The 24418-nt window shown below is 45.9% G+C and overlaps 1 protein-coding gene across 5 annotated transcripts; it reads right to left on the minus strand.

The window, feature by feature from the left end:
* Positions 1-6007: 6007 nt before the first annotated feature.
* On the minus strand, positions 6008-22287 carry LOC109437877 (E3 ubiquitin-protein ligase TRIM39). Of its 5 annotated transcripts, XM_088795907.1 has the most exons (11): positions 21416-21554; positions 19340-19799; positions 18247-18342; positions 14352-14582; positions 13147-13169; positions 12446-12561; positions 11553-11737; positions 7388-7488; positions 7206-7288; positions 6277-6402; positions 6008-6132 (listed from the first exon to the last, which is right to left on the minus strand). In XM_088795907.1, exons 2-11 carry the CDS (start codon positions 19790-19792, stop codon positions 6050-6052), a joined length of 1497 nt encoding a protein of 498 aa, XP_088652033.1. In that variant the 5' UTR covers positions 19793-19799; positions 21416-21554; the 3' UTR covers positions 6008-6049. The 5 variants fall into 5 exon arrangements, with proteins under 5 accessions (XP_088652033.1, XP_019572939.1, XP_074188713.1 ...); XM_074332612.2 differs by lacking the exons at positions 6008-6132; positions 6277-6402; positions 7206-7288; positions 7388-7488; positions 21416-21554 and adding exons at positions 21961-22042; positions 22147-22287 and having other exon boundaries at positions 9717-11737; XM_019717378.2 differs by lacking the exons at positions 6008-6132; positions 6277-6402; positions 7206-7288; positions 7388-7488 and adding an exon at positions 21853-21989 and having other exon boundaries at positions 9717-11737; positions 21416-21495.
* Between the last annotated feature and the right edge of the window lie 2131 nt (positions 22288-24418).

The raw sequence follows: 24418 nt of genomic DNA on the forward strand, positions 1-24418 counted from the left end.
TAAAATTTATATGGAACCACAGAGACCCCAAATAGCCACAGTGATCTTGAGAAAGAAGAACAAAGTTGGACGTAGCATGCTACCTGATATCAAAACTGTACTACAGAATTAGTAATCAAAACAGCATGATACTGGCATAAAAACAGACACACAGATCAATGGAACAGAATAAAGAGCCCAGAAACAAACCCATGCCTACATGGTGAATTAATATGACAAAGGAGGCAAGAATATACAATAAGGTAAAGACAGTCCATTCAATAAATGATGTTGGGAAAACTGGACAGATACATGCAAAAAAGAAAAAGAAATAAAGAAACTAGACCACTTTCTTACACCATATACAAGAATAAACGCAAAGTGGATTAAAAACTTAAATGTAAGAACCAAAATCATAAAATTCCTAGAAGAAAATGTAGGCAGTAAACTCTCTGACCTTGCTCTTCGTAATATATACATGTATATACAGAGGGTGCCACAAAAAAGTATAACATTTTAAGAAAGGAAAACTGTATTAAAATTGTAATACTCAATATATATCAATAACAAAAGATGAATACAAGTCACAGGTGACTTCTAAATTTTTTTTTTATTTAAAGATTTTATTGGGGAAGGGGAACAGGACTTCATTAGGGAACAGTGTGCACTTCCAGGCCCCTTTTCCAAGTCAAGTAGTTGTCCCTTCAATCTCAGTTGTGGAGGGTGCCGTTCAGCTTCAAGTTGTTGTTCTTTCAGTCTTAGTTGTGGAGGGCGCAGCTCAGCTCCAGGTCCAGTTGCCGTTGTTAGTTGCAGGGGGCACAGCCCACCATCCCCCGCGGGAGTCTAACCGGCAACCTTGTGGTTGAGAGGATGCGCTCCAACCAACTGAGCCATCCGGGAGCTCAGCGGCAGCTCAGCTCAAGGTGCCGTGTTCCATTTTAGTTGCAGGGGGCGCTGCCCACCATCCTTGAGGGAGTCAAGGAATTGAACTGGCAACCTTGTGGTTGAGAGCCCACTGGCCCATGTGGGAACCGAACCGGGAGCCCTCGGAGTTAGGAGCATGGAGCTCCAACCGCCTGAGCCACCGGGCCGGCCCCTCACAGGGGGCTTCTGCAATTACAAGTGCTCAAAATGGTTACCACCATCAGCGTCCAGACACTTCTGATTATGGCGAACAACTGCTTGAGCAACGTTGACCAAAGTATCCACTTGTATACATTTTTGGTACCCCCGGTATGTATGTACATTTTATATATATATATATATATAATCTTCTCAGGCAAGGGAAACAAAAGAAAAAATAAACAAATGGAACTACATCAAACTAAAAAGATTTTGCACAGCAAAGGAAACCAGCAACAAAATGAAAACGACATCCTACCGAATGGGAGAAGATAGTTGCCAGTGATACATCTGATAAGGGGTTAACATCCAAGATATGAGGAACTCATACAACTTAACACCAAAAATCCAATCTGATTTAAAAATGGGCAGAGGACCTGAATAGACATTTCTCCAAAGAGGACATACAGATGGCCAATAGACATATGAAAAGATGCTCAATGTCACTAATCATCAGAGAAAGGCAAATAAAAACCATAATGAGATACCACCTCACCCCAGTTAGAATGGCTATCATCAATGCTGGCGAGGATGTGGAGAAAAGGGAACCCCAGTCTTGGTGGGATTGCAAATTGGTGCAGCCACTGTGGAAAACAGTATGGAGGTTCCTGAAAAAATTAAAAATAGAACAACCTTATGACCCAGCAATTCTGCTCCTGGGTATTTATCCAAAGAAATCTAAAACACTAATTCAAAAATATATATGCACCCCTGTTTCCTGTAGCACTATTCACAATAGCCAAGATGCCCATTAATAGGTGATTGGATAAAGAAATTGTGGTACATTTATACAATGGAGTATTACTCTACCATAAAGAAGAATAAAATTTTACCATTTGCAACAACATGGCTGGACCTAGAAGATATTATACTAAGTGAAATAAGTGAGACTGAGAAAGACAAATACCATATGATCTCACTTATATGTGGAATCTAAAGAATAGAATAAATAAGCGAACAAAACAGAAACAAACTCATAGATATGGAGAAAAAACTGATGGTTGCTAGATGGGAGGGGGTTTGGGGGTGGGGGAGAAGGTGAAGGGATTAGAAAGTACAAACTAATAATCACTAAATAGTCACGGGGATGCGAAATACAGTATGGGGAGTATGATCAATAATGTTGTAAAGACTATATACGGTGTCTGATGGGCACTGGACTTATTGGGGGGGGGATACTTCATGGATTATATAAATGCCTAACCACTGCACTGTACATCTTCAACTAATATACAATAATATTGAATGTCAACTATAATTAAATCTGTATCTATTATTTATCTATCTATCATCTATCTATCTAGTCTATATAGTTATAGAGTCACAGGATGTAAAGTACCGTGTAGGGAATATAGTCAACGGTACTGTAATAGCTACGTATGATATCTGAGGGGTAGTAGACGGTTTGGTTATTACTTTGTGAGGGGTGTAAATATCTAATCATTATGTTTTCTGTACATCTGACATTAAAAAAAAGAACAGCGTGATCCTTTAAAAATGTTAAGCCATCATTCCTGCCTAAAAATTTCCAATGGCCTCCCAACGAACAATTTCCTTATGGTGGCCTAAATAAAGATCACTAGCGTGCCTTATCTCCACCTCGCTTACTCTGTCCCACTCATACTGGCCTCCTTTCAGACCCTGGAACCCCCTGAGCAGGCTCCCACTTCAGGACGTTTGCCCTCACTGTTTCTTTTGCCCAGAAAATTCTCAGATATCTGCATGGCTAGATCCCTTACCTCCTTCAAGTCTCTTTTCAAAAGTCCCTCTCAGTTTGTTTGAGTTCCTTCAGAGAAAACGCAGTTTACCTGGAAGATCATCCAGGAATTATGATGAGGGAGTGCAGAGGGTAACGGGAGGGAGGGAAGTGTGTAAAGGGCACGTCTAAGCACTGGTGTGACCAGGGCTCAACGCTGAAGGAGACCCTGAGGGATTACCTGGAATATCTTTCCACCAACTCTTATCCTTCCCTATCTGGGGTTGCTCCCATGGACACTATTCCCTGGAACGTTCGGCCTACCCTGCATGGCTCCTGCTTGCAGGGAATAGCCTTGGGAAGAGGTACTTGTCATCACGTATGGGAAGTACCTGCAGGAAGTAGCCTTCTGTGGGCTTGTCTGAGAGGACACAGAAGAGGCACCTTTAGAACATGCTGTGGTCACCTTCTCAGTGCTGCTTGCCTGGATTGCTGTTTAAAACTGGAAACTGTTCCCCACAGCTTCCTTACCTTCCTGGTTTTTTACATTGCACGTATCCCTGTGTGATATGGAATTTATTATACATTGTTTTTTGCTTGTTTTCCCTCCCTCTTTTGTTCACTGATGTATACCCCAAGTCCTGAGCAATGTCCTACCACAGAGTAAGCCCTAGGAAATATTTAATAAGTGTATGGAAATCCACAAGAAACCCTAGCTTTTTGACATCTAGTGGAAAATTGGATAACTGCATCTGTTAGTGTCCAGTTGGAAGAAACTATAGGAAAAGAACACTGTCCAAGTGCTTCATTTTACAAATTTGTGAGGAAAGTAACTCGGATTCCTTGATGTCCAGTGCCTGTCTTTTCTATTTGCTACTTCTTACTCACAAAGTATTATGATTACTACTTACACTTTATTAAAATGCCTTATAATACCATTTTCAAGGTTCCTCCACATAATCTCATTTGATAGTTACAGAATTATATGATGCAGACAAAACTAGATTATTCCCCTTGTTGAGAATCTAAGTAATTTTCTAATTCCCTTCTGAATTCAGAAGGATGGTCTCTTAATCCTTTTCCCTCTTGCTCTCCCTGACAATGACACTCATTTTTACCAGTATTAAGAGGTGCTAAATGTACCTAAGGTTTGGGGAATGATTGAGTCTTGGTTTCTAAGGCTATTGAAAGATATCGTTTTCTTGATTTAGTTGGAATGACCCAAATTTCTTCTCTTTCCTGTTTAATTTTATTTAAAAAGTTCCAAAGGGCACAAATTTTGAATTACTAAATTGTTTAGTAACATTAAAGAAAGGTGACTACTGCATGCTAGGGATTTGATTTCCTGTTACAGGAAATCCATTTTTGCATATATTGTCGACTATCGCACCATAAGTAAACATGAATAAGGACAGTTTTGGAAGGAGGACAGGGTTCTGATCTCTACTTAGAGGAACCTACACTGACACAAACAGAACAGATCAGGAAGCCACAGAGACTCCTAAATGAACCACATTCCACGTTGTTTCAGGTGCCTCCGGCTGGGACCTGGTTCCTGTGGGGTCCCACATGTCAGTTAATGACTCAGCCATGAAATCAGAACTCAGAGTTCCCCCACTGCTATCCCGCTGTGGGCATGTTCAGTGTCATGTGCAATCATAATCACACTCAAAACAAATGTGGCCAAGAATGAGAGTTAGTGTGCCAGAGCCAACGAACTCAGAAATGAGATTTGTGGGTGCAGTCAAGGGGGTGAGCTGAAGACAAAAAGGGTCCAGGTCTGCATGGGATGCACTTTCAGGCCACAGGTTTCTGTTGGTTGTACCATTGGCCCAAGTAGGCATTAGCTCCAGAAATAAACTGTCAAAGAATAACTCAGAAATATTTAAGTTACTCACACACTGTTTATAATTTTCCATGTGAATAATTTACTGACATGTAAAGGAGTAAGGGGAAGACTGAATCAGGGAAAAAGGCAAAACAAGGACATGGTAAACGGCTGCAATGGTGGTCACCAGGGAACCAATGAATCTCCCTGTATTCACGCTCTGGTGTAGGCCCTTTCACGTTGAATCTGGGCCTGGCCACATTGCTTTGATGTGGTGAGAAGGAGGCTTGATAAGCACTTGTGCCTTGGAGCCTGTCTTCTTGGAAGGAAGTCCAACCACCCTGAGACAGCCATGCTGACGACATCTAAGCCAGCTGTGCAGCAAGGCTTTGGAGAAGCGATGAGGAGCCACACACACAGTGAAGCTTCCTGGGTCTTCCAGACCAGGTACCAGGCACCAGCCTATGCAGCGGAGTGACTCCAGGTCACTGGAGTCCAGAACAGACTCCAGGAACAGAAGAACCACCCAGCTAAGCCCTCGGACAGCTTGGCCCACAGAATCAGGGAAAATAATATATCGTTGTTTTAAGCCACATTATGAGTGATTTTTATGCAGCAATAAGTGGAACACAGGATTTATAAGAGAAAGGCAAGAAAGAAAACTGCATTCTGGGAACAGTAATTTTGTTTGTATTCTTTCAGGGTGAACTGATTAGCTGGTACTCAGCAAAGAAGTCAGGCTGAAATTCTGTCCTTGAGTCAGTTCTCTAGGAATACTGAAGAGAACAGTTTTTGTTGTTGACTAATTCACAAGAAAACCTTGAGGGTTTACCTACAAAGCATACTTGTGCAATGTCTGTCAGTGTCCTTTGGATATCACCTTTCACCTGGTTACTCTGGGTTTGTACAATTTCCCTTATTAGAATTTGATAGAAGAAAACCCAGAGATTGGAAAAGACCACCTCTGGAGAAGAACTAGAGGATGTGAAGCCCCTCCTTCCCCATCCTCAAACTTCTTTTCCTCATTTAAAAACACATCTGTGGCATCAGCAGTCTGTCCAGCCCTTCAGTCAACAGTCAGGGCTGCCTAAATATGGATGCCTTAAGCAGCTCAGGCCCTTGCAGACAACCCGAGAGCCCCAGTTCCAAACGTGGCATTGACTACACTGAGAAGCAGGGTGAAGGGGCACTGGAGTCAGGAACCCAGCTATGGGGACGGCTTAGTGGGGCCAGGTGGTCTGTGAAAATCAGATCTCCCTGAATGTGAGACTAGAAGAATGATAAAGACAAAGGACAAAGGAGAGGTTAGTCAGTGAGAGAACTCCAGAGAAAAACAGAGGAACATGGAATTAAGAGCTGAACTACAGAACAGAATCACCAAGTGAAACGGAATTAAACTTTATTTGGAAGACAGGGTGAATCCATCACTGCTGACTGGAACTTTGAGGCTCCATTTTCTCTTCAGGAAGGTGGGCTGTGTTTGGCAGGGGCTGTGGTGGTTTGGGATCTGGACAGATAAGCAAAATTAGTTTTAGAAGACTGTGGTACCTCTCACATCAACCCAGAATTCACCTATGTGTCCTTTGCAGCTCTATGTCCCCCAGCACCCCTACCCCTGGGAGAGCCCACGTTTTTGTCCCCCACCTCTCACCTGCCTGGCTCCCCAGCTGGGCCTCAGGCCGGTCTCCCCAGAGCACATGCCCAGGATTGTTGAGGAACCGTTGGCTGCGCTGGCATGTTAGGCAGGTCTGTACTGTCCAGCGCTGCCCCCTGCAGCCTGGGGTGGAAGAGGGAAAAAGAGAGTACCTCGGATTGGAATAAAAGGCCTCCTGCACCCAGTTTTGCCTCCACTGCTTTCTAGTAGGAATTCCACGCCCTCCCCACTTGGAATGCAAACCTGACAGTGTCAGGCCCCTGCAGAAACTATCGATTTCTTGGTATTCTTTTAGATAAAGTCCAAACTCCTTAACAAGACTCTTTAAGATCTGCCATTTCTTTCTGTAGCCACACGTCTTGTGCACCTCAAACTCCAGCTCCCTAAACTCATTTTCTTGACAGGGCCACAAGCTGTCATCTCAGAGCCGGTGTACATGGCTAGAGTTTTCTTCCACTAAGCCTTCTTATCATGAGTCTCGCCAGCACTGGCATAAGTAATTTAGCATTCTACCCCCGAATTAAAGTCCTTTTCTACACTATTTTAATTATTTCCATCTTAGTCCCATCAGACTCTAATTTCAATAAGAATAATGAATGTAGCACAATGCTTGACACATGTTACAAAAATAAATCTTTGTTGCATAAATGAGTGGTGATGGGAACCACGCCAAACAACACCTGTAATTATGCACGGGCGAGGTTGCCGCTTATGGCACCGTTTCTCTACCGCCCAGACCTTAGTTTGTACAAATGTCGTGAAGACCTTACCTCAGAGCTGGAGAAAGCCGGCTCCTGCAAACCCCACCAGACACCCACCTAACGCGAGGAAAGGGTCCTGGCCCGCCGCCCCCTCCCCCTGCCCCCTTCCTCTCCCCCCCGCCCACCAGTGCTCCTCAATCACCCCACCTCCACAGGAGCACTCACGTCTCTGGCGCTGCGTGCAGGTCAGGCCTGGGATGAGCAGGGAAGAACAGCCCCGACAGAGGGTCCTCTTCACCGAGGGGTCTCTGCGGGTGCAGGGGGAAGGTGGTCTGAGTGCCTGCTCCTCCTCTCGCGCCGCCGGCCCACCCCCTGCCTCGCCCTCCGCTAGGCTCCGCGCCTCTCACCGCCGCAGGACCAGCCGCTTCGCGATGGTCCTCTCTGTGTGGCAGTAGAACCTCGCCAGCGCCTGGTTCTCAGGGTCCTGTGCAAGGACGCAGTGGGCGGCCTAGGGGAGGAGTGCGGTCACTCGGGGGCCGGCGGCACCAGCCTTTACCCCTGCTACGCCCACTACGCGGACTCACCTGGTACAGGAAGCTGAGCCTCTGGAACGCTTCACGGTCCTTCACCGGCCCTGCCATTCCGGCCGCGCAGGCGCCGCACAGACACCCCGCAGGCCCCGCCCCTGATAGCCGCGCCCCCCACGTCAGCGCAAGACCTCCCGGGAAGTGTAGTTCTTGGGCTCGCAAGACGCTCGCCTGTGGGTCTTACTCTGGCGCCATCAGCGGCCCCACAGACCCACCTGTTTGTAAACCCATTCCCCCCACCCCTTCAGCAATTCAAGCCCAGAGCCCACTTATAAATTTTGATTTCCTTCTAGTCTTCCTCAGGCCCATGACCATTTATACTAGATAAAGACTGGAGGTGCTAGTGGAACAGCGAGGATCTTAAACCGCTGAACATTTTTAGGACAGAAGACTGGTTTCTTTATACAGATAGGTTGGGGAGATGGTTCTGCGCAATTTATACACAGCTAGACCTTTTACCCTACTCTCCTGAAATCAAAGATCTACAAATAAAAGGAACAGAGATTATACGTTCAAAAATGCACAGGTGCCAGTGGGAGTGAAACTAGAAAGGATCAGGAAGGGTGGAGGACGGAGAGAAGGCTCCTGGCCCTCAGAAAGCGCAGCTCTTTCCCACTTAACCCAAGGAATAGGAGGTCGGACAATTAAGTTTGCGAACTCATCCCAAAGTGCTCCATACCTCACTGCTGAGTATCACTACTGTCACCTTTGAAGTACTCCCTTTGGGGAGCTATGCACCGACGCCAGCGTTTAACCCACCTTTCAAAGCCATTTTGGGACTCTTTTCCTGGAATGGCCATCAGAGCTGTCATCATATTTTTGATGTCCTGAATGTCATCAAAGTGTCTTCAAGATTTCCTTTATCTTTGGGTAAAGAAAAAAGTCATTGGGGGCCAGATCAGGTGAGTAGGGAGTGTGTTCCAATAGTTATTTGTTTACTGGCTAAAAACTCCCTCACAGACAGTGCCATGTGAGCTGGTGCATTGTCGTGATGCAAGAGCCATGAATTGTTGGTGAAAAGTTCAGGTCGTCTTTTTCATGCTGCCTCTTCAGCACTTCCAAATAGTAAAGTTGGTTAACTGTTTGTCCAGTTGGTACAAATTCATAATGAATAATCCCTCTGATATCAAATGGTACAAATTAATAATGAATAATCCCTCTGATATCAAAAAAGGTTAGCAACATTGTTGCAATGAGTTCACCAACTTAACTGTCAGACCTCATACATTTCCTGTTATGCAGTACTAAACACACTAACTCCTAGTCTTAGGTACTGGAGCACAGAAACCTGTCAACAGCATCTCCTGCCCCTGAAACTATACCCTGCCCCCAACACAGACATAGATCACAATCCCTCCCTGTGACCTCTTTCTGTCTTCCATTTGGTGTTTACCTCTGCTTCACAGTTAATGACCACCAGTTCCTGGGGTCAGAAGTAGAGGGATGAGAGCTAGAGGGGCAGAACATGTATGAATCCTGAGACAGGGAGAGGGCAGCCTAAGTCAGGAGAGGATGAGGCCCTGTGGGGGCAGAGCCCCAGAAAGTAGTTTACAGGCTCTTGGCCTCACGCGGAAAGGTGCTGGCTCGGCTGTGGCTGATTGGCCGTCAGCTGTAGCCAGTTAGCCAACTGGCCGCTAATATACCTGCTGCGGCTACGGAGGAGAGCCAAGGAGAGCCGAGGAGCAGAGTCGAGGAGAGTAGAGGAGAGTCGTCGGTCGGCTGGCAGACAAATGGACAGCAGGTCGCACGTCCGGTGAACCCAGCCTCCAGTGAGACCATAGTGGTATGACTCCCCTACCTCTGGCTCCGTGGGTGTTGGCCTCACCATATCCTGCATTCTTGTGTGGGGAGCGGGAACAGAGACCCCGCAGGGCGCCCCACACGACAGGCCCCCGCCCCCACAAACCTTGTCAGGCTGCACAGGGAACCAGGCCTCCAGCTCAGAGGAAGTGGCTGAAATCTCCTTCAGGATGACTTTCACAAGTATTCCAGACCCAAATGAAAGGAGTATGCTTAAAATGAAGATGCCCAGACCCACTACAGACCTTGATCAATCACTAAGGGTGAGCCCTGGAACATGCATTTTTAATACCCAGTGATTCTTACACATCAACAGAGGCTGTTGCCAAATCACCACACGACACAGAGATCACTTCAGTGGATCCTTTGTTCCATATTATGTTTTACCAACCAAAGCATCTCGCCACAAAGAACCACAGTCAAGGCACAAAGGTAAGAGGAGTCTGGACAAAGTCCTGTTGAGGTGGCAGGAGGAACTGAAATGCCCTCAATAAACTGCAGTTTCTTATCCCAATCTTCTGTGAACCCAATGACCCAAGCAGCAGATAGTCCAAGTAATTTCAGTTTGGTTTGGCATGCATTGCTTTACCTTTTTCAACAACATATGTACCCTACAGGTTGTGTGTTTTGGCCTAACATTAAATGATTTACATTCTCTGATAGGGGAAATGGCAAGTGGTGAAGAATGGCAGCAAACAAGTAGAAGACTGGCTCTTGTGAACACCAGTTTCCGCCAGGTGCACACAGGTACAAGGAAGATGGCCGTCTGGCCCTTGCCTACACACACCACCCTCTTCTACCCTGACCTCGGGCTGAGGAAGACTCCATTTCCTTTCTCCCTTTCTGGCTTGGAAACCACAGCCAAGTAACAAGGCTGACAGCGTGGGAGTAACTATTTAGTAACATTCTTTAAGGCCAGAGCTTTGGATAGATATACTTTTCTCTTTTCTCTAATACCTGTCTCCTTTCCAAGTTCCCTTGGGAAAGCAGTGAAAGCTATGCTCTCACTAGAGTATCTTGAAGGATCGCTGGCACCTCATGTCTGAAGAGTAAGGTGGTCAACTTCTTGGAGACAATCAGCTCTAAGGGGGTAAGCCAGCTCCGCTGAGGGCTGAGACAGGGACCAGGTTCTCCTTTTCCTTCCCACCCTTCTCCTCCCCACATTCCTACCTCTGGCGGACCCTACTCACAATGACAACCTTACTCTGGGAATAGAAGACCAAAGAAACTCCTCTCCCCTTCATTAGTATCTAAGAATCCGTTCCTTTATCCCCCTTCCCTGACCTTTCTAACCTTCTTGATGCCCCATCTCTGTCCAGGGAAAGACTCCTCAACTTCTGGACCCATGAGAGCAACTGTCATTCATTTTTATTTCAATCTAGAGGTACATACACCCCTGTGGTCTTCCTCAGAAAAACAAGACTATTCTGGGTCAAAGAACACCTTAAAAAGATGTACAGGGGTTTCTGTCTCCTCCTCTGGTTTGAGCACATCAGACCCTCCCAAAGACTTGTTGATCCTGGAAAAGGCTCTCCCTTTCCAACCCGTCCTTGTGCAATAGAAAACCTGATGGACGTCAGGGGAGGTAAACCTCGGAACCAGCTCCCCACTGTGACAAGTTAGGAGGGCGACACAGCTGTGCTCTCATGCCAGCCCAGTCCTACTCCTCCTCCACATGAACCATTCTAGAAACCAAGGTGCTTCTCCCTGACGGCTCAGGACTGAAACCAGGCAGACACAAAGGCGTTCCAGCAGGTCACAGGAAGGCAGGCCCGTAGCTCTTGACCCTGCCTCACCCCAATCATCGCCACGTCCCTACCTGTCACTCCCAATCTGTGGGGGGCCTGATGGTGAGTGGTGCAGCATTCTTCCGACCAGCCCGGATGCCTGGGTAGAAGAGGGGCCAGAGTTTCTCAGTGAAAGTATCAGTGAAGGTGTAGATATGAGAGCGGTCTGTAACGTTGTAAAAAGACAGTGTGCCGGCCTCATAGTCTAGGAATATGCCCACTCGCTTGGGTTTCACCTTGATGTGCAAAGGGGTGAAAGGCGTGGTGGTGGCGGCGTACTTGTCCCCGTTCCACAGCCGCACCCGCCAGTAGCCAGTCTCAGGCAGGGGCGTGAGCTCGCCCTTCCGGCTCACCGAGTCCCGGCACACGCCCACCGCCCAGTGCGTCTTATCGCCCACCTCCACCTCCCAGTAGTGTCGGCCTGAGGTGAAGCCCTCAGTGGCCAGGACACAAGGGTAAAAGGTGAAACGCCGTGGTGTGTCAGGGAGGTCCCGGAGTCTTGTCTCCACGAACTTGACACTCTTACGATCTTCCGACAGGACTAGGTTAGGATGAGCAGTTTCAGGGTCCAGGGTCACATCCGCTGGCGGGAGAAGCCAGAGTGGGGAGCTAGATGAGGACGGGAATAGCTAAATGCCCCTGCCTCACTCTTCCAGCCTGCCTTCCAGAGTCTGCTCCCCTAAAAAGCCCCCGGAACACTGTGGTTTGGTTAACTTTCTCAATCCAGGGTGTCAGCTACGGAGGGGAGGGAACACCGGCTTCACTTCTCAGCCGGGCCCTAAAACCAGCAGATAACGCTGTCTTGGGGGTGTAGGCCCTGCCTGGTCCTCCCTCCAGACCCCGCTATCATCACCTGTCTTACTGTGCAGAGAAGCACAGGCACAGTCCAATGGTCAGAAAGAATGGAAAACGCTCAGAAGGACACAGAGAAGGCGTCGTCGGGGTCTAGGGGCAGGGTGACTAGGTGTGTTTTCCTGGAACGGTCCTTCTTTATGATTCTTTTCTCTGAGTAAATATTAATGATATTTCCTTCCACTCTCAAGAGGGGACAAGGTTAGGCAAATTATTTAACTTTTCTGGGTCCCTATTCAGAAAAGTGAGGGCCTAAGAGTAGAAGACACCTACGGCTTCTCACTTGGTGTCCTGTGACCCAGAGGGACTGACAGCCAGCTAAAGGGGTGGGTGTGGTGTGGGCACAGACGAGATAGCTGAAGCCCAGATAAAGTAGGACCTAAAGACTTTCTTCTCTCTGCTGATTCCCTCTGCTACTTTCCTTTTGGGAATAACTCACCAATTAGCTGTTTAAGGATTTTCCTTAGGGCAAAGTACTGTCGGGGGAAATTGCTGAAGTTCTTTTCCAGCTCTATGGATACTGAAGTCACCTCCATGGTCTTCACCTTTTCACATCTAGGAGGGATAGGGAGATAGGGGAAGAAAGGGCAGGGTCAGGGGAAGCTCCAGTCGAGTGAGTATTCAGATGCTGACATCTTTAGGGAGAAACTACATTTCTCCACCCTCTGATTTTCTCCCTCCTCCCTGAGGAAAAATACTTGTGTATTGCTTTCTTTTGTCAATTTATGGAGAGCCATATGGTCCCCTGGACAGATCCTTATTTTAAGAATGAGTCCCAGAACTTTCTGGGGATATTGTTATATTTCATGCAAATGGGTAATCACCTCGCCCCCACCTTTCCCAACCCCTTCCTCCTTCCATCTTGTTTGGATACAGTTCCACATACAGGCACAGGGAGAATCTGATTCCACATTATCTTGGTATCTTTTTTAACAAGGAAGTCCTGATGCTCAAATGGAAAGAGGAAAGGAACGATTTGTCCCGATGATTTGTTTCTAAGTGGCTTCTTAGATGCAATGCACCCATATCCTACCCAGACGCTGTGTGACTTTTCTACTCTTATTCCCACAGCTCCTTACTGTACCCCTAAGTCTCTAAGCCAAGACCTGACTCACTCAAAGACATACAAGAATCACTTACTTTTCCAGGGTACTTTTGACATCCTAGAGGGAAGGAGAAAAGAAAGCAAATTGGTCCTGGTAGTCAAGGGTCCTACAGGCAAAAGGTTCCCCCTCCCCTCCAAAGTTCTAGATGTCTAAAATAGGAGCGGGGCAAACTGAGGGTCACAATCCAGGGAAGCGCTCCAGAGCTATCTCAGCACATCTCCCAACTGCATCCCCACTTTCAACTTCTGGTCATCACGAAACTTGGTCATTTCTATCACTTCCAAATGGTTCCTTGTGTGCTTGTCTTTGCTCCCCAAGCACACTGGGAGCTCGACGCAAGGTGCAGGGATTATGTCTGCTCTTTACTCTGTCCCCCAAGTACCAACCACACACCTGTCTCCTTGAGGATCAGTACAGATAGTTCCAGGCTGGTGGCATAGGAATGAATCACACTTTCCCATATTATGGTTTGGTATCCCCCGTCTGGTACTGGTTAATAAACATTAATAACTCTGTGCCAATCCTGATTTGCAAATACTTGGGGTCCAGAAGACAAAGAAGACAAATCTCTGCCCGCCAAGGATTTCCCAGTTTAATGTGGAAGGCAGAACACACATACATGAAAGGACATAAGAATAAATACCAAGGCATACATCAGCATGCAGAGAAATGCACAACGAAGCCTCACTGATTCAAATGCTGGCAATCTGATCTCTAAGGTAAGAAATATGTTTTCTACAGCCTTACTAACACCATTCATCTGCTTAAGAAAACAAATTATTTCAAACATTTTAGAGGCACCATTTACATATCAAAAACAAGATATTATTTATACATAATTTCAAGTGTCCTTCAAACTAAGTTTCTGTTCTTTTTTAGCACTAGGTAAATCAAGTTCCAGGACTTAAAAGTAATGGTAACTACATTTACACAATTTTTAATGCATAGTATTTTTCACGAATTCAGACTAGACCCACTCCTTTCAAAAGAGTGGATTGTTTTCTTTGGTACAAATTAAGCACATAATTGTTGACAAGACGTAAGAACACAGAAATGATTAGAAGGGGATGGAAGAAATCAGAGAAGCCTTTCTGTAGAAATAGATCCTTTGAGTGTGTCTAGGAGAAAGAACTGGCTTTAGAGAAGTGGGGCAGAGGGAGCATCCCGGGCGGACAGAACGGCCTGTGCAAAGCTACACTGTGCTCGACCCGCGGGGCTGTGCAGGGGCAAAGGTCGAACCTTAAGCATCTCGAAGCCTGACTGTAAGCACTTGCCCTCCACCTCAGCAGCTAAGTGGGTCAGGTCCCGGCGCTTGTCCCCAAGGTGAGCAGCGTTTTCCCGGAGGCGCTGTAGAATGTCCTGTTCCTCCTCCTCCAGGCGCGCAAGCAACATGTGCTGTTCTTCATCCAGCCGCCTATGAAGCTCTTCAAATTCCTTTAATATCTGCTGTCGGCGACTCTCCACTAGTCTCTGAGGAAAGAGGGAGGGTGTTATGTTTAGCAGGGCCGGTGGGGCACAGGGTGCCTTTCCCTCCCAACTGCCACGTGTATGAATTAACACAGATTCCAGTGTCGCTGAAAATAGTTTAACAGCACACTCATGTTTCTCTCCATTACAATTTCCATCTATAAGGAATGGCCCCATCCCCACTGTTACCCCCACTGATGACTTGGGAGTGAAGACCACAGGGGAGATTAGGAAAAAAAAAAAAAATCAATGTTTAAAAAAGTTAATTTTCTTTAATTACATTAACTTCTAAAAAAGCAGTACTTTTATGTTTTAGTAAAAAAAATTCAAGATATAAGAACTCAATAATACAATGACAAACTATTTTAGATATCAGAAATATCTGATATATCTGATGATAAACTTCTAGCTGATGCAATCTGTTAAAAGAGGAAAGTATAAACACTGGAAAGTTGAGAGATAAGATTCTCATCATTTGTGTATTGCAAGACATCTACCTGATAAAAATATCTACCAGATAGAATCAACTGGAAAAGTATCAGAATCGGTAAGATTTTGGTAATGGGCTGTTATAAAATATATATTTAGATTTCAGGGCTGACCCTGTTAAACAGTTTCGCGTCACTTCAGAGAATTGACAGTTGCCCTCCTAGGAACAGGTTCCAAAGTTTCTTAGTAAGTTACTTGCTTGAAATTTGAACCATGCTTTCTCTCAGCCAGCAAATGGACTTAAACTTGAACATTCCTGAAGTTTGAAAATACAGGACTCAAATAGCAGCCTGACCCTTACTGAGGGTTATCAGCAAGCACATCCTCCCTCGTGCTGAACCTCCACTGCAACAAGTGACCTCCCCAGAGCATTCTCCAAGTGGCACAGCAGATGGGGGAATCAGCCCAAGAAGGGAGCAAAGTGAGAAGCAGAGACTGGGGCGCTGGAAGAAGTGGAAGGGAGTGAGAGGCAGGGCTGAGGGCAAGCAGAGCGGGCTCTAAGCCGGTGGGTGTAAAGCCTGGTGTTTCTGGACTTCAGCTAGCTGCTGAGAGAGGCTGATGAGCTCCAGTTCTAGAGCTGCTGCTGCTTCCCATTCCACGGCTGCCCTCTCCGGCCCACATCAGGACAAAATATGTTCATTCCCACAACATTTACCTTTAGGTAAAGCACAGCAGTGTGTGCATGTGTGTGCACAGGGGTTATGAATGGGTGGAACTTAGGATTCATAACTGAGGTAAATAGAAAGCAAAAGGGCTCTCCTTGTCTAATCCCGTAATCCTTTTTTTTCACTCTATATTTGTAGGCCAGTGGTTCTTAATGAGGGTGTTACCTCCCCCTAGGGATATTTTGGAAATGCGGGGTTGGGGGGGGGGGGCATTTTTGTTTGCCATGACGGAGGTGCTCCTGGCAAGAATGCTAGCATTTCCAAAGTGTGAGACGACCCTGCAAGATAAACTGTCCTGCACCATTTTCTAATGTTCTGCTGGATACTCAAAATCATAGGCTTGAACTTGAGTGCCGTTTTATACAAAAACATAAGAGTAATTTTTATAGTTTTAATATACCTGAGTTTTTCAGGAATGGCTGAATAAGACTGTATTTTGTTTTTCTTAGAACTTTACCAAAAGTTATTTATTATTTTGAAAAAATCATGTCACCAAGAGGTAAGCTGGTTGTGGTATTTGAGTCAATATTACTATATAATTACCTCAGTCTGAACTTGTACTTGTTGCATTGTTGATGATGTCACATGTAGGCGCAAGGATATAATTAAATTGTAGTGTCTTTCAGGGTAGTCATATCCAAATATTACACAGATTTTATTACAAATTACTTTTCTTTATGTTATATTATACATGACAGTCTCTTTTTAAAGATTATTTTACCAATAAGTTTTAAAGATTATTTTACCAATAACTTTCACCTCAGCATGGTTAACTACAAATTATTTTTAAAAGGGTCTGATTCTGGAGGTGGAGATAAGGGAGAAGGAGAAAGGAGAATTCAAATGGTCACAAAAGGAAGGTTGGTGGTAGTTTCTGAGACTATTGAAACAATGCCTTACATTTTCAAAAACACCAAAGCTCTGTTTAAGTATTTACAAGTTTAAAAAATGTTTGTTCCCCTCTCTATCCTTTACCTTCAAGGTGATCAACAGGAAGAGGAAAGTTAATGCTGGGAATAAGCTTTGTTTTCACATATTTTAAATTTCTCAGGAGCTCTTCAAAAGATCAAAAAACTTTTTTTGTAAAGTTCACCTTTGCAATCAAAATTAGTTCAAATTAAAAAAAACTGAAATGCTTGCTTTGTTAAAATGTATAAAGGACTAAGGTAATAATACCTGCTTTTTGTTGAAATGTGTTGTTTAAAAATTAGTGTTTCTACTATTTTTATGTCTGTGTTTAATTTCTGGTGATCCCTAAGTCTCAACACCAAAAACTCATGATTTCTTCTGGAATCCTTTAATGAGGTCAAATTTTTATGTTGTCTTCTGATGAACTTGCAACTATTTTTTGTGCCACGCCGTTATTTATGTTTTCTACTTGACTGTAAGCGCAAGGAGGGCAGGAACTGTGTTTTTGCTCACTATTGTTTCCCAGTGTCAAATACAGGGTTGGCCTGTACTGGAAGCTTAATAAATATTGGTTGATTCAAGCAGAACTAGCATCTCTGGTTTTACCACAAACTGGCTATGTGCTCGGACTAGACTTGGACCATCCAAGTTCAGCTTCCTCTTGCATAAACTAGGGGTAATGACACCTACCGTACAAGGTTTCTAAGTTCACCCTTGCCAAAGATGACCTCCAGGACTTTCTTCCCTTTGTCTTGTAGCTTCTCTATATCCCACTTGTGCCAAGTCTAGCCTGAACTCAGAAATTCAAGCTAAGCAGAACCCTAAGACCTACTGTAATGCTGGAAGTTTGGAATGCCACGGACACCCAATGAATTAATGCACAGGAGGCAATAAATACTAGTTATTATTACTGCTACTATTGATACTTGTTCACTGTCCAATAGAAGAAATAAAGCAGATACCAAAATACCATGCTACAAATATGGTAATGCTATGAAAGAGATGAAAAACTGTATGAAAACTAAGCAAGCTAATTTCTCAAGGGTCAGTCAGGAAAAGCTGCATACGAAGTGGCTTTCACTGTGCCTGAAGGGTGGATAGGATCCTACAGGTAGAGGATGGGGAGGGGAGGAACATTCTAGGAACATCATCTGGCACACTTGAGCTTACCTGAGTTAAAACAATGTGGTCCTAACGCCACTGGGCAGTTCTTCTGGGAGCTCCTGGTCGGCTCCCTCTCCCTTCCTGCCCAGTGAACCTTCTAAATTCTTCTCTCCTCAGTCCCTCTAAGAAACTCCTATCCCTACACTCCCAACAGAGCCTCCTTCCCTGCTGTACAAAGAAAAGGCGACCAACGGGCTCGGACTCCCTCAACTCGCAGACGTAAGTTGTCTGTCCTTCACCTCTTATGTCCTTCTCCTCAATCCTTAACTCATGACAAGTAATTTAAGTACAATGTTTAATGACAATCAAGCCTAAGAAAATACCATCCTTTTGAGGGAACAGTGTTCTTCTAATGAATTAAAATTTGTGGACTAAGTAATGTGTGGCTAACATCTGGTTAATTGCCTGTGGCACAGCCCACATGGGGTCGCTGCCTTTACCTTGAGCTCCCCAGGTTTCTTCTCCTCGGAGGACTTACAGCGGGTGATCTCCTGCAGCTTCTGCTCCAGGGGCTCCAGGCACTTCTGCAGTTTTTCCTGAGGGGTGGGAAGTGGGACAGGTGGCAACTGGGGTTGGCTGGTACAGCCAACATTCAAAAGTTAACCCATTGTTTTAAACCACTTGTTTGCATTCTATCCATCTCACCACCTCTTGATCCAACTCACTTACTTGACTGTCATTTGGGGTGCCAATTTCTTCTAGGTCCCTCCTCCTGCCACTAGCCTGTCCCCATCACCTTCCTTGCTCACTAAACTTCCCTCTCACTGAATCTTAGTGGTCCAGCTATCACCAACCTTATCCATTTTCTAAGTCAACTAACTGCCTATTACTGTCAAAGTGCCCTTCTGTACCCTGATATCATTCTTTACATTTGTCCTCCCATCCAACTCTAACCACCTGCAAATATAATCTTAATTACTTATACTGCAAACTACCTTAAATCTTGTTTCCAAGATTTTATTAACATAATTAAGCAAAGTACTTGATAAACTGCTAAGAGATTAAAATCTCTAGTTACTGTTACTCAAACATTTATCCTGTGTCCCAGCAATAAGTCAAACCAGACATCATGTTATCCATTATCTGAGGATAATGGATAACAGACTGGTCCAGCTTCACCTGGTGGCAATCAGTCTAAAGTGATGTCACCCTATTCCTAATACTAATGGGAAGAACAGGGGTGGTCTGAGCAGGCGGACAGAATGAGGAAACCAGACCACTTTTCAGTTCTTCCTAAGTTTGATCTTCTCCATGTGGTTTCATTCATTTATGGAATGATACATCCCAAGACCACACATACTCAAATGTGTTAGAAAAGTCCAAGAGAAATTTTGGGGTACTGCTCACCACTGCTCTTATTCATGCTTGAGGATAACTGATGGACTACGTATCCCATGCCTGTAGCTCTGAGGGGACTCCAGAGTGAGGACCAGATACAGTCTGGAGCTTACGATCCTCTACCCAGGGAGCCCCTGCCGCCCACTGTGCTCTTCCCTTTTGCCCCATGTTGACATCATGTGTCTGGTTCCCTACCTTGTATTCCTGTGTGGCATCGTCCAGTGGTGCGACGTTGTGGGCCCGGTGAGTGTGGGAAATTGCACATATCAAACATACAGCCTCCTGGTCCTCATAGCAGAAGAGGCTGAGGGCCTCATGGTGCTGAGGGCAGAGGCTCTCATCCCGGATCTTCCGCTTGACGGCCTGGAGCTGCTTGGCAATTTCCACCATACTGCCTAGTTGACGATTAGGCCGGAGACTGCGGTAGCGAGATGTCTTTCGACAGACAGGACAAGGGAAGTCCCTCTCTAGGTCCTCCCACCAGCGGGTGATGCAAGCTTTGCAGAAGTTGTGCCCACACTCAATGATGACAGGCTCCTTCAGATACTCCAGGCACACAGAGCAACTCGCCTCCACTTGTAAGTTCTCCAGGGCTGCGGCTGTGGAGGCTGCAGAAGCCCCAGACTCTAACAGACTTGTCTCTGCCATTATTTAACTTTGGGACAGGAAGGGAGCAGAGAAAAATGTTAGTTGGAGGTTTAATTTTTCTGCATCCCTGCTCTGACATTTACCCCCATGTAAAATCCTAACTCCACATTTAACCCCACTTTGGTATTGCACATCTTCTCTTGCACCAGATTCCACCTCTCTTTTGTTTCCCCATTTTTAAAACTTGTGACTCCCAGCTATCGATCTAATTCTTTTTTCGTCTTCAGCAAACTGACACACAACTCCCAATCTTTTGTTTTTTACCTCTGCTTTCTCTTGTTAGAAACGGAGGCTTCTTTCAACTCTAGCTCAGTATACTTCTCCTGATCCAGGCTCATCCCACTTCTCTTAAAACCAATAATTCCAGACCAATTTATTCCTAGTGTGACATATTTTTCTAATAGATGAGGAAGGAGTTTGCGAAAGTGCAAAATGCCATAAAAGTCAAAGTATTAAGATTTCTTAAATTAGGTATATTTTAAAGTTTAATGCTACTGAAGAGTTTTATTACAATAGTCCATTGGAGCCCAAGCTTGATTCTCTGCCAAGCGTGTTCTCTCTCTCTTTCAAACAGTAATAAACGGAATTAGTTAGGCAAGGCTAACAACCTTCTTTTCAGGAAAGATTGAAATTCTTCTTCCTTTTATCAGACTAGCCTAGAGGAAGTGTGTCCTTCTCTTGGAATGAAATGATTCACACAACATCCTATTCTATTTGTGTGCAATTGTACATTTGGAACTTCCGAAAAGTGATATGGCAACTATACTAAAAAGTGTATTACTGAGTCCAGGCCGATAACTTCTTGAAAAGAGGGATGAAAAAATATATTTTAAATATCATGCAGGGACTGGAGTCTTATGAAATAGCTATCGATAACTAATTCCTTGAACATACTGTGCCTCCAACTATAGGTTTTGGAGTGGTTGGGAATGAAAAGAAGGCAATCAAAATCTCCAAGTGAAGTCTCAAAAGAATTGGAAATGCATAAAGCATTTATAAAAGAAGAAGACTGGTCCCCTACTCCATCCTTAAAATGTCACCATTTTAATCTATGAAATGGTTGGTTTCTCTATCCCTATCACCCCACCTGTCCACCCTCCCTCCTCTCCAAGGGTCCCAACAGAAGGAAAGAAATTTAGTAGGTCTGTGTGCTGAGAGAGAAGTGTCCCTATAATGAGTTGGGTTAACAATGATTATTCCTGTATATACTTATGGCACACATGAAAAGTGTGTAACTTGGAGTAGTAACTTATTTGGACCTCAATTTCTTCTCTCAACCAGGAGCGACCGTTCAGTTAGATGATTTTTCTCCACCTATGGAACTCCAACTGTGAGTAGTGATCCTGTCCTTACCCCAGTATTCTAGGAATTAGGTGTCCTCCTCACTTGGGGTGAGTTGAATTGTATGCAGTTAGGGACCAGGAGGGATCTGACTGGCAAAGAAGTGGTGTGAAAGAAATGGGGAAAAGGTCAGGAGTATGGAGAGGACTTGGAGTTACAGCCATAGTGAGGCCTCGGGCCCTCTGGATTGGTCTTTTCTTTCCCTCTATTCCTCGTGTCTCTGTGGAAGGGCAAACTTCAGGGGCGTCCTCATTTTATTTCTAGCACTGTCCGGGGTCCCACCTTGCGACCCTCTCCTGAGCGTGGTCCACAAGTCGGTCCCACCGCCGGCTCCTTCTCCCGTTAGATCTGGCGCAGGGATACTGGAGAGGAGGGAGAGGTTGGCAGGGAAGGAGGGATGTGTCCAGGTGGGGAGGAGTGTGACGTGAAGGTGGGATGCCCGCTGCTATGACGAAGCCGAGACCCGCGGTGACGGCGTCAGTTTCACCGGGGGAGGCGAGCGGCAGCGGGACGGGGAAACGGCGGGGTAGCCAAGCAACGCCGGACGCGCTGACGTCGCCGGGGCGGCAAAACGTCCGCCCGGGCCCGAGGCGGGAGGAGGCAGCGGTGGTTACGTGCGGGGGGCTGGTGACGCAGTCGCGGGGCGCTGGGACGCGGCGTGCGGAACCGGCCGGCGGGGCGGGCCCGGGGCCCGGGCGCGGCGGCGGGACAGCACCTACCTTCCCGGCTTCGGGTCCGGTAGTGCGGGGCGCGGAGCCGCCGGAGCACTGCCTCCCTCTTGCCTCCTCCCCCCGCCCCCGCCCCGCAGCGCGACACACAATACTCGCCGGAAGCGGAAACGGCGCCGAGAGGCTCGTGTTAGTGGAAGCCGTGGTGTCGGCGGGCGGCCGCGGGAGGGCCTAGCGGTGCCTGCGGAAGAAGGCGGGAGGCCGGTGGTGAGAATCTGCAGGAGGAGTCAAGGGCGAGAAGGGACCTGGAGGGGCAGGTGGCTGAAACGTTGTCGTCCAGGTGACCTGAGGAATCCGCTGGAGAGAGGGCCGCGCATGCGCGTGGCTGAGCTCTGAAGCCCATTGCCCGCAGGGCGCCGACGGGCGCGGGCAGGCGAAGCTCTCCGGTCCCGGCAGCGGCTCGGACTCTGGCTGGGCTCGGCTGACCCGGGTGGCGCCGGGAGCCGCCGGGGGCGGGGCGAGGGCGGGTGGCGGACTTTCAGCTACACTTATCCTCTGCAGGCCATTCCGGGGAGAAGGTGGCTAGGTGAGGCGCGGCCAATTACGTGGTGGACCTGCGGGTCTCAGCAGACACGTCACTTCCGACTAGTTTAGAGTTAGCCCTTTACGGTGCAGGGATTAAGTACATTCTCCCAGCCGTGGGCTTTAAGTGCTCCTCGCCCTACCTCTCCTATGCGGGCTTTAAAGAAATGATCACCTCCCCCGCTGGACTGGGAGTCCCGATTGAGCTGGTACCGCGACTCTACTGCTCACCTTTGTATCCTCAGCTCCTCGCTTGGGCCCGGCCGCAAGCGCGCCCGAAACGCCCGTTAACTATGTGCGAGCCCAGGCGCGCTCTTCCCGCTTTGGGGCTGTGACTTGAGTTTGTCCGCGAGAGCAGATGGTGCTTGTATGGGTACTACAGATTTTTGCAATATAGTCCCCTGCTTTCCTCTCCTGACGTTGGAAGCTTCGCAGCAGGTGGTTTTGCAGCGATTAGGCAGAGGAAGCGTCTGCTGAAAGAGGTGTGATGAGACTGGGGAGGAGCTAGTGATGAGTAGAGGGGTGATGGGGCAGAGGGAAAGTTGGGGCGGGGCAGGAGTAGGTGCTGGGTTAAGGTGTAAAGGGGGCAGGGAGGAGTTAGTGCAAGATGGGTATGACACTGCTGGTAGAGGAGTCAGCTAGCCTCGCCGGCTCTACCCCGACGTTTGGCATGCAGAATGCTTACTGAAAGAGATGAGCAAGTATTGGTGTACCTCCCAAGGGAAATGGCCAATGACAACTTGTTCCTGTGTAAATTGTGATGTTGTTTACGCTGTGCAGCATTTAACCTCATCCTGAGAGCTAGAAACTATTTACTTGCAAAAACTATTAAAAAGTGTGCGTTATAAAGATTTCTGATCACACACGCTAAGTACAATTAGTCTACTTTTTCTTAACTGGTTTCCTTTTTGTTCACTTTTCTTTTTAAGGTTGCCAGTGACTGAAGAGGATTAAACTTGAGAAAATTACATTTATTAACTTTTCCCTCATTGCTATTTGGCCATTAGGGACTAAGCAACAGTACTACTTCTAGTTCACAAAACGCCTCAACTCTAAGGTAGGGTAATTTGAAAGCCACTAACTGGATAGTCAGCCTCTTTAGCTTTGTTTTGGAGGGAGAGTCATGAGTTGTAATGTTGATTTGTACCAAGGGATTTCCAACACAGGACCATGCAAAAATGAAGTATAATAATGAGATGACATTTTTAATGAGATGAAAACTTAGAAATACACACTTTAATGTTTTTATATCAGGAAGGGAGAACAGAAGCAAATAGCTTAAAATTACTGAGTCATATAGATGAAATGGATATATTAGCAGTGCAGGTAGAAAACTGGTCAAAATCATGTATGGTGGCTTGGGGATGAAGAGGGTTCAACTATCCAGACTTCTGACACTCTTACTCAGAAAAAGGCAAGGCATCGAATTTCCCCCCACTTTTTCTTTTCATTTTTTAATTATGAAAGATTTCAAGCATAGACAATTTTCAGTTTGCTTTTTGTACTTTACACTATCTTCTATCTTTTTAGTTCAGTTACATAAAGCTACCTCAATCTTTTTCAAGTCTGTGTTAGTCATTGTGTAGACATATAATTTATTCAGCCATTTTATTTTGAGTACACATTTAGGTTCTTCCCAAGTCTTATTAAATAAAAGCTGTAGTGAACATCCTTGCACATATGTTTCCCCCCAGTTTTATTGAGCTATAATTGACATACAACATTGTATTACTTTAAGGTGTGCATGGTGATTTAATATATTTGCACATGTATCTTTAGATGGTCATACCATGTATTAGTAGGACAGATTCCTAGAAGTTGGGCTGTTGGGTCAAAAGGCATAAAAATTTAAAAGTCTAATAAGGTTGTATGTCCAAACCAGCATATTGTGAGATAGTCTGTTTCCCTACTATGGAGCCAGTGCTTATATTTTCAGATGTAAAAAATTTTAGTAATATTTTTCATTTAACTTTTTTTTTTTCCCAAAGTAATTGCGGTTTTTGCAATTATTTTTAACCTTTTACACCGCAATTAC

The sequence above is a fragment of the Rhinolophus sinicus genome, chromosome 2 (assembly GCF_057876585.1).
Source record: "Rhinolophus sinicus isolate RSI-liver-muscle chromosome 2, RSI-T2T, whole genome shotgun sequence".
Lineage (NCBI taxonomy): Eukaryota > Metazoa > Chordata > Mammalia > Chiroptera > Rhinolophidae > Rhinolophus > Rhinolophus sinicus.

Bases quoted from the DNA above. Each gene is read 5' to 3' on its own strand.
- LOC109437877 (XM_088795907.1), bottom strand. From the start codon at position 19,792: ATGGCAGAGACAAGTCTGTTAGAGTCTGGGGCTTCTGCAGCCTCCACA. The intron at 12,562-13,146 runs GTAAGTGATTCT...TATCCCTCCTAG, and splicing joins GTCAAAAGTACCCTGGAAAA to ATGTGAAAAGGTGAAGACCA. The intron at 6,133-6,276 runs GTGAGAGGTGGG...TTATCTGTCCAG, and splicing joins CCAGCTGGGGAGCCAGGCAG to ATCCCAAACCACCACAGCCC.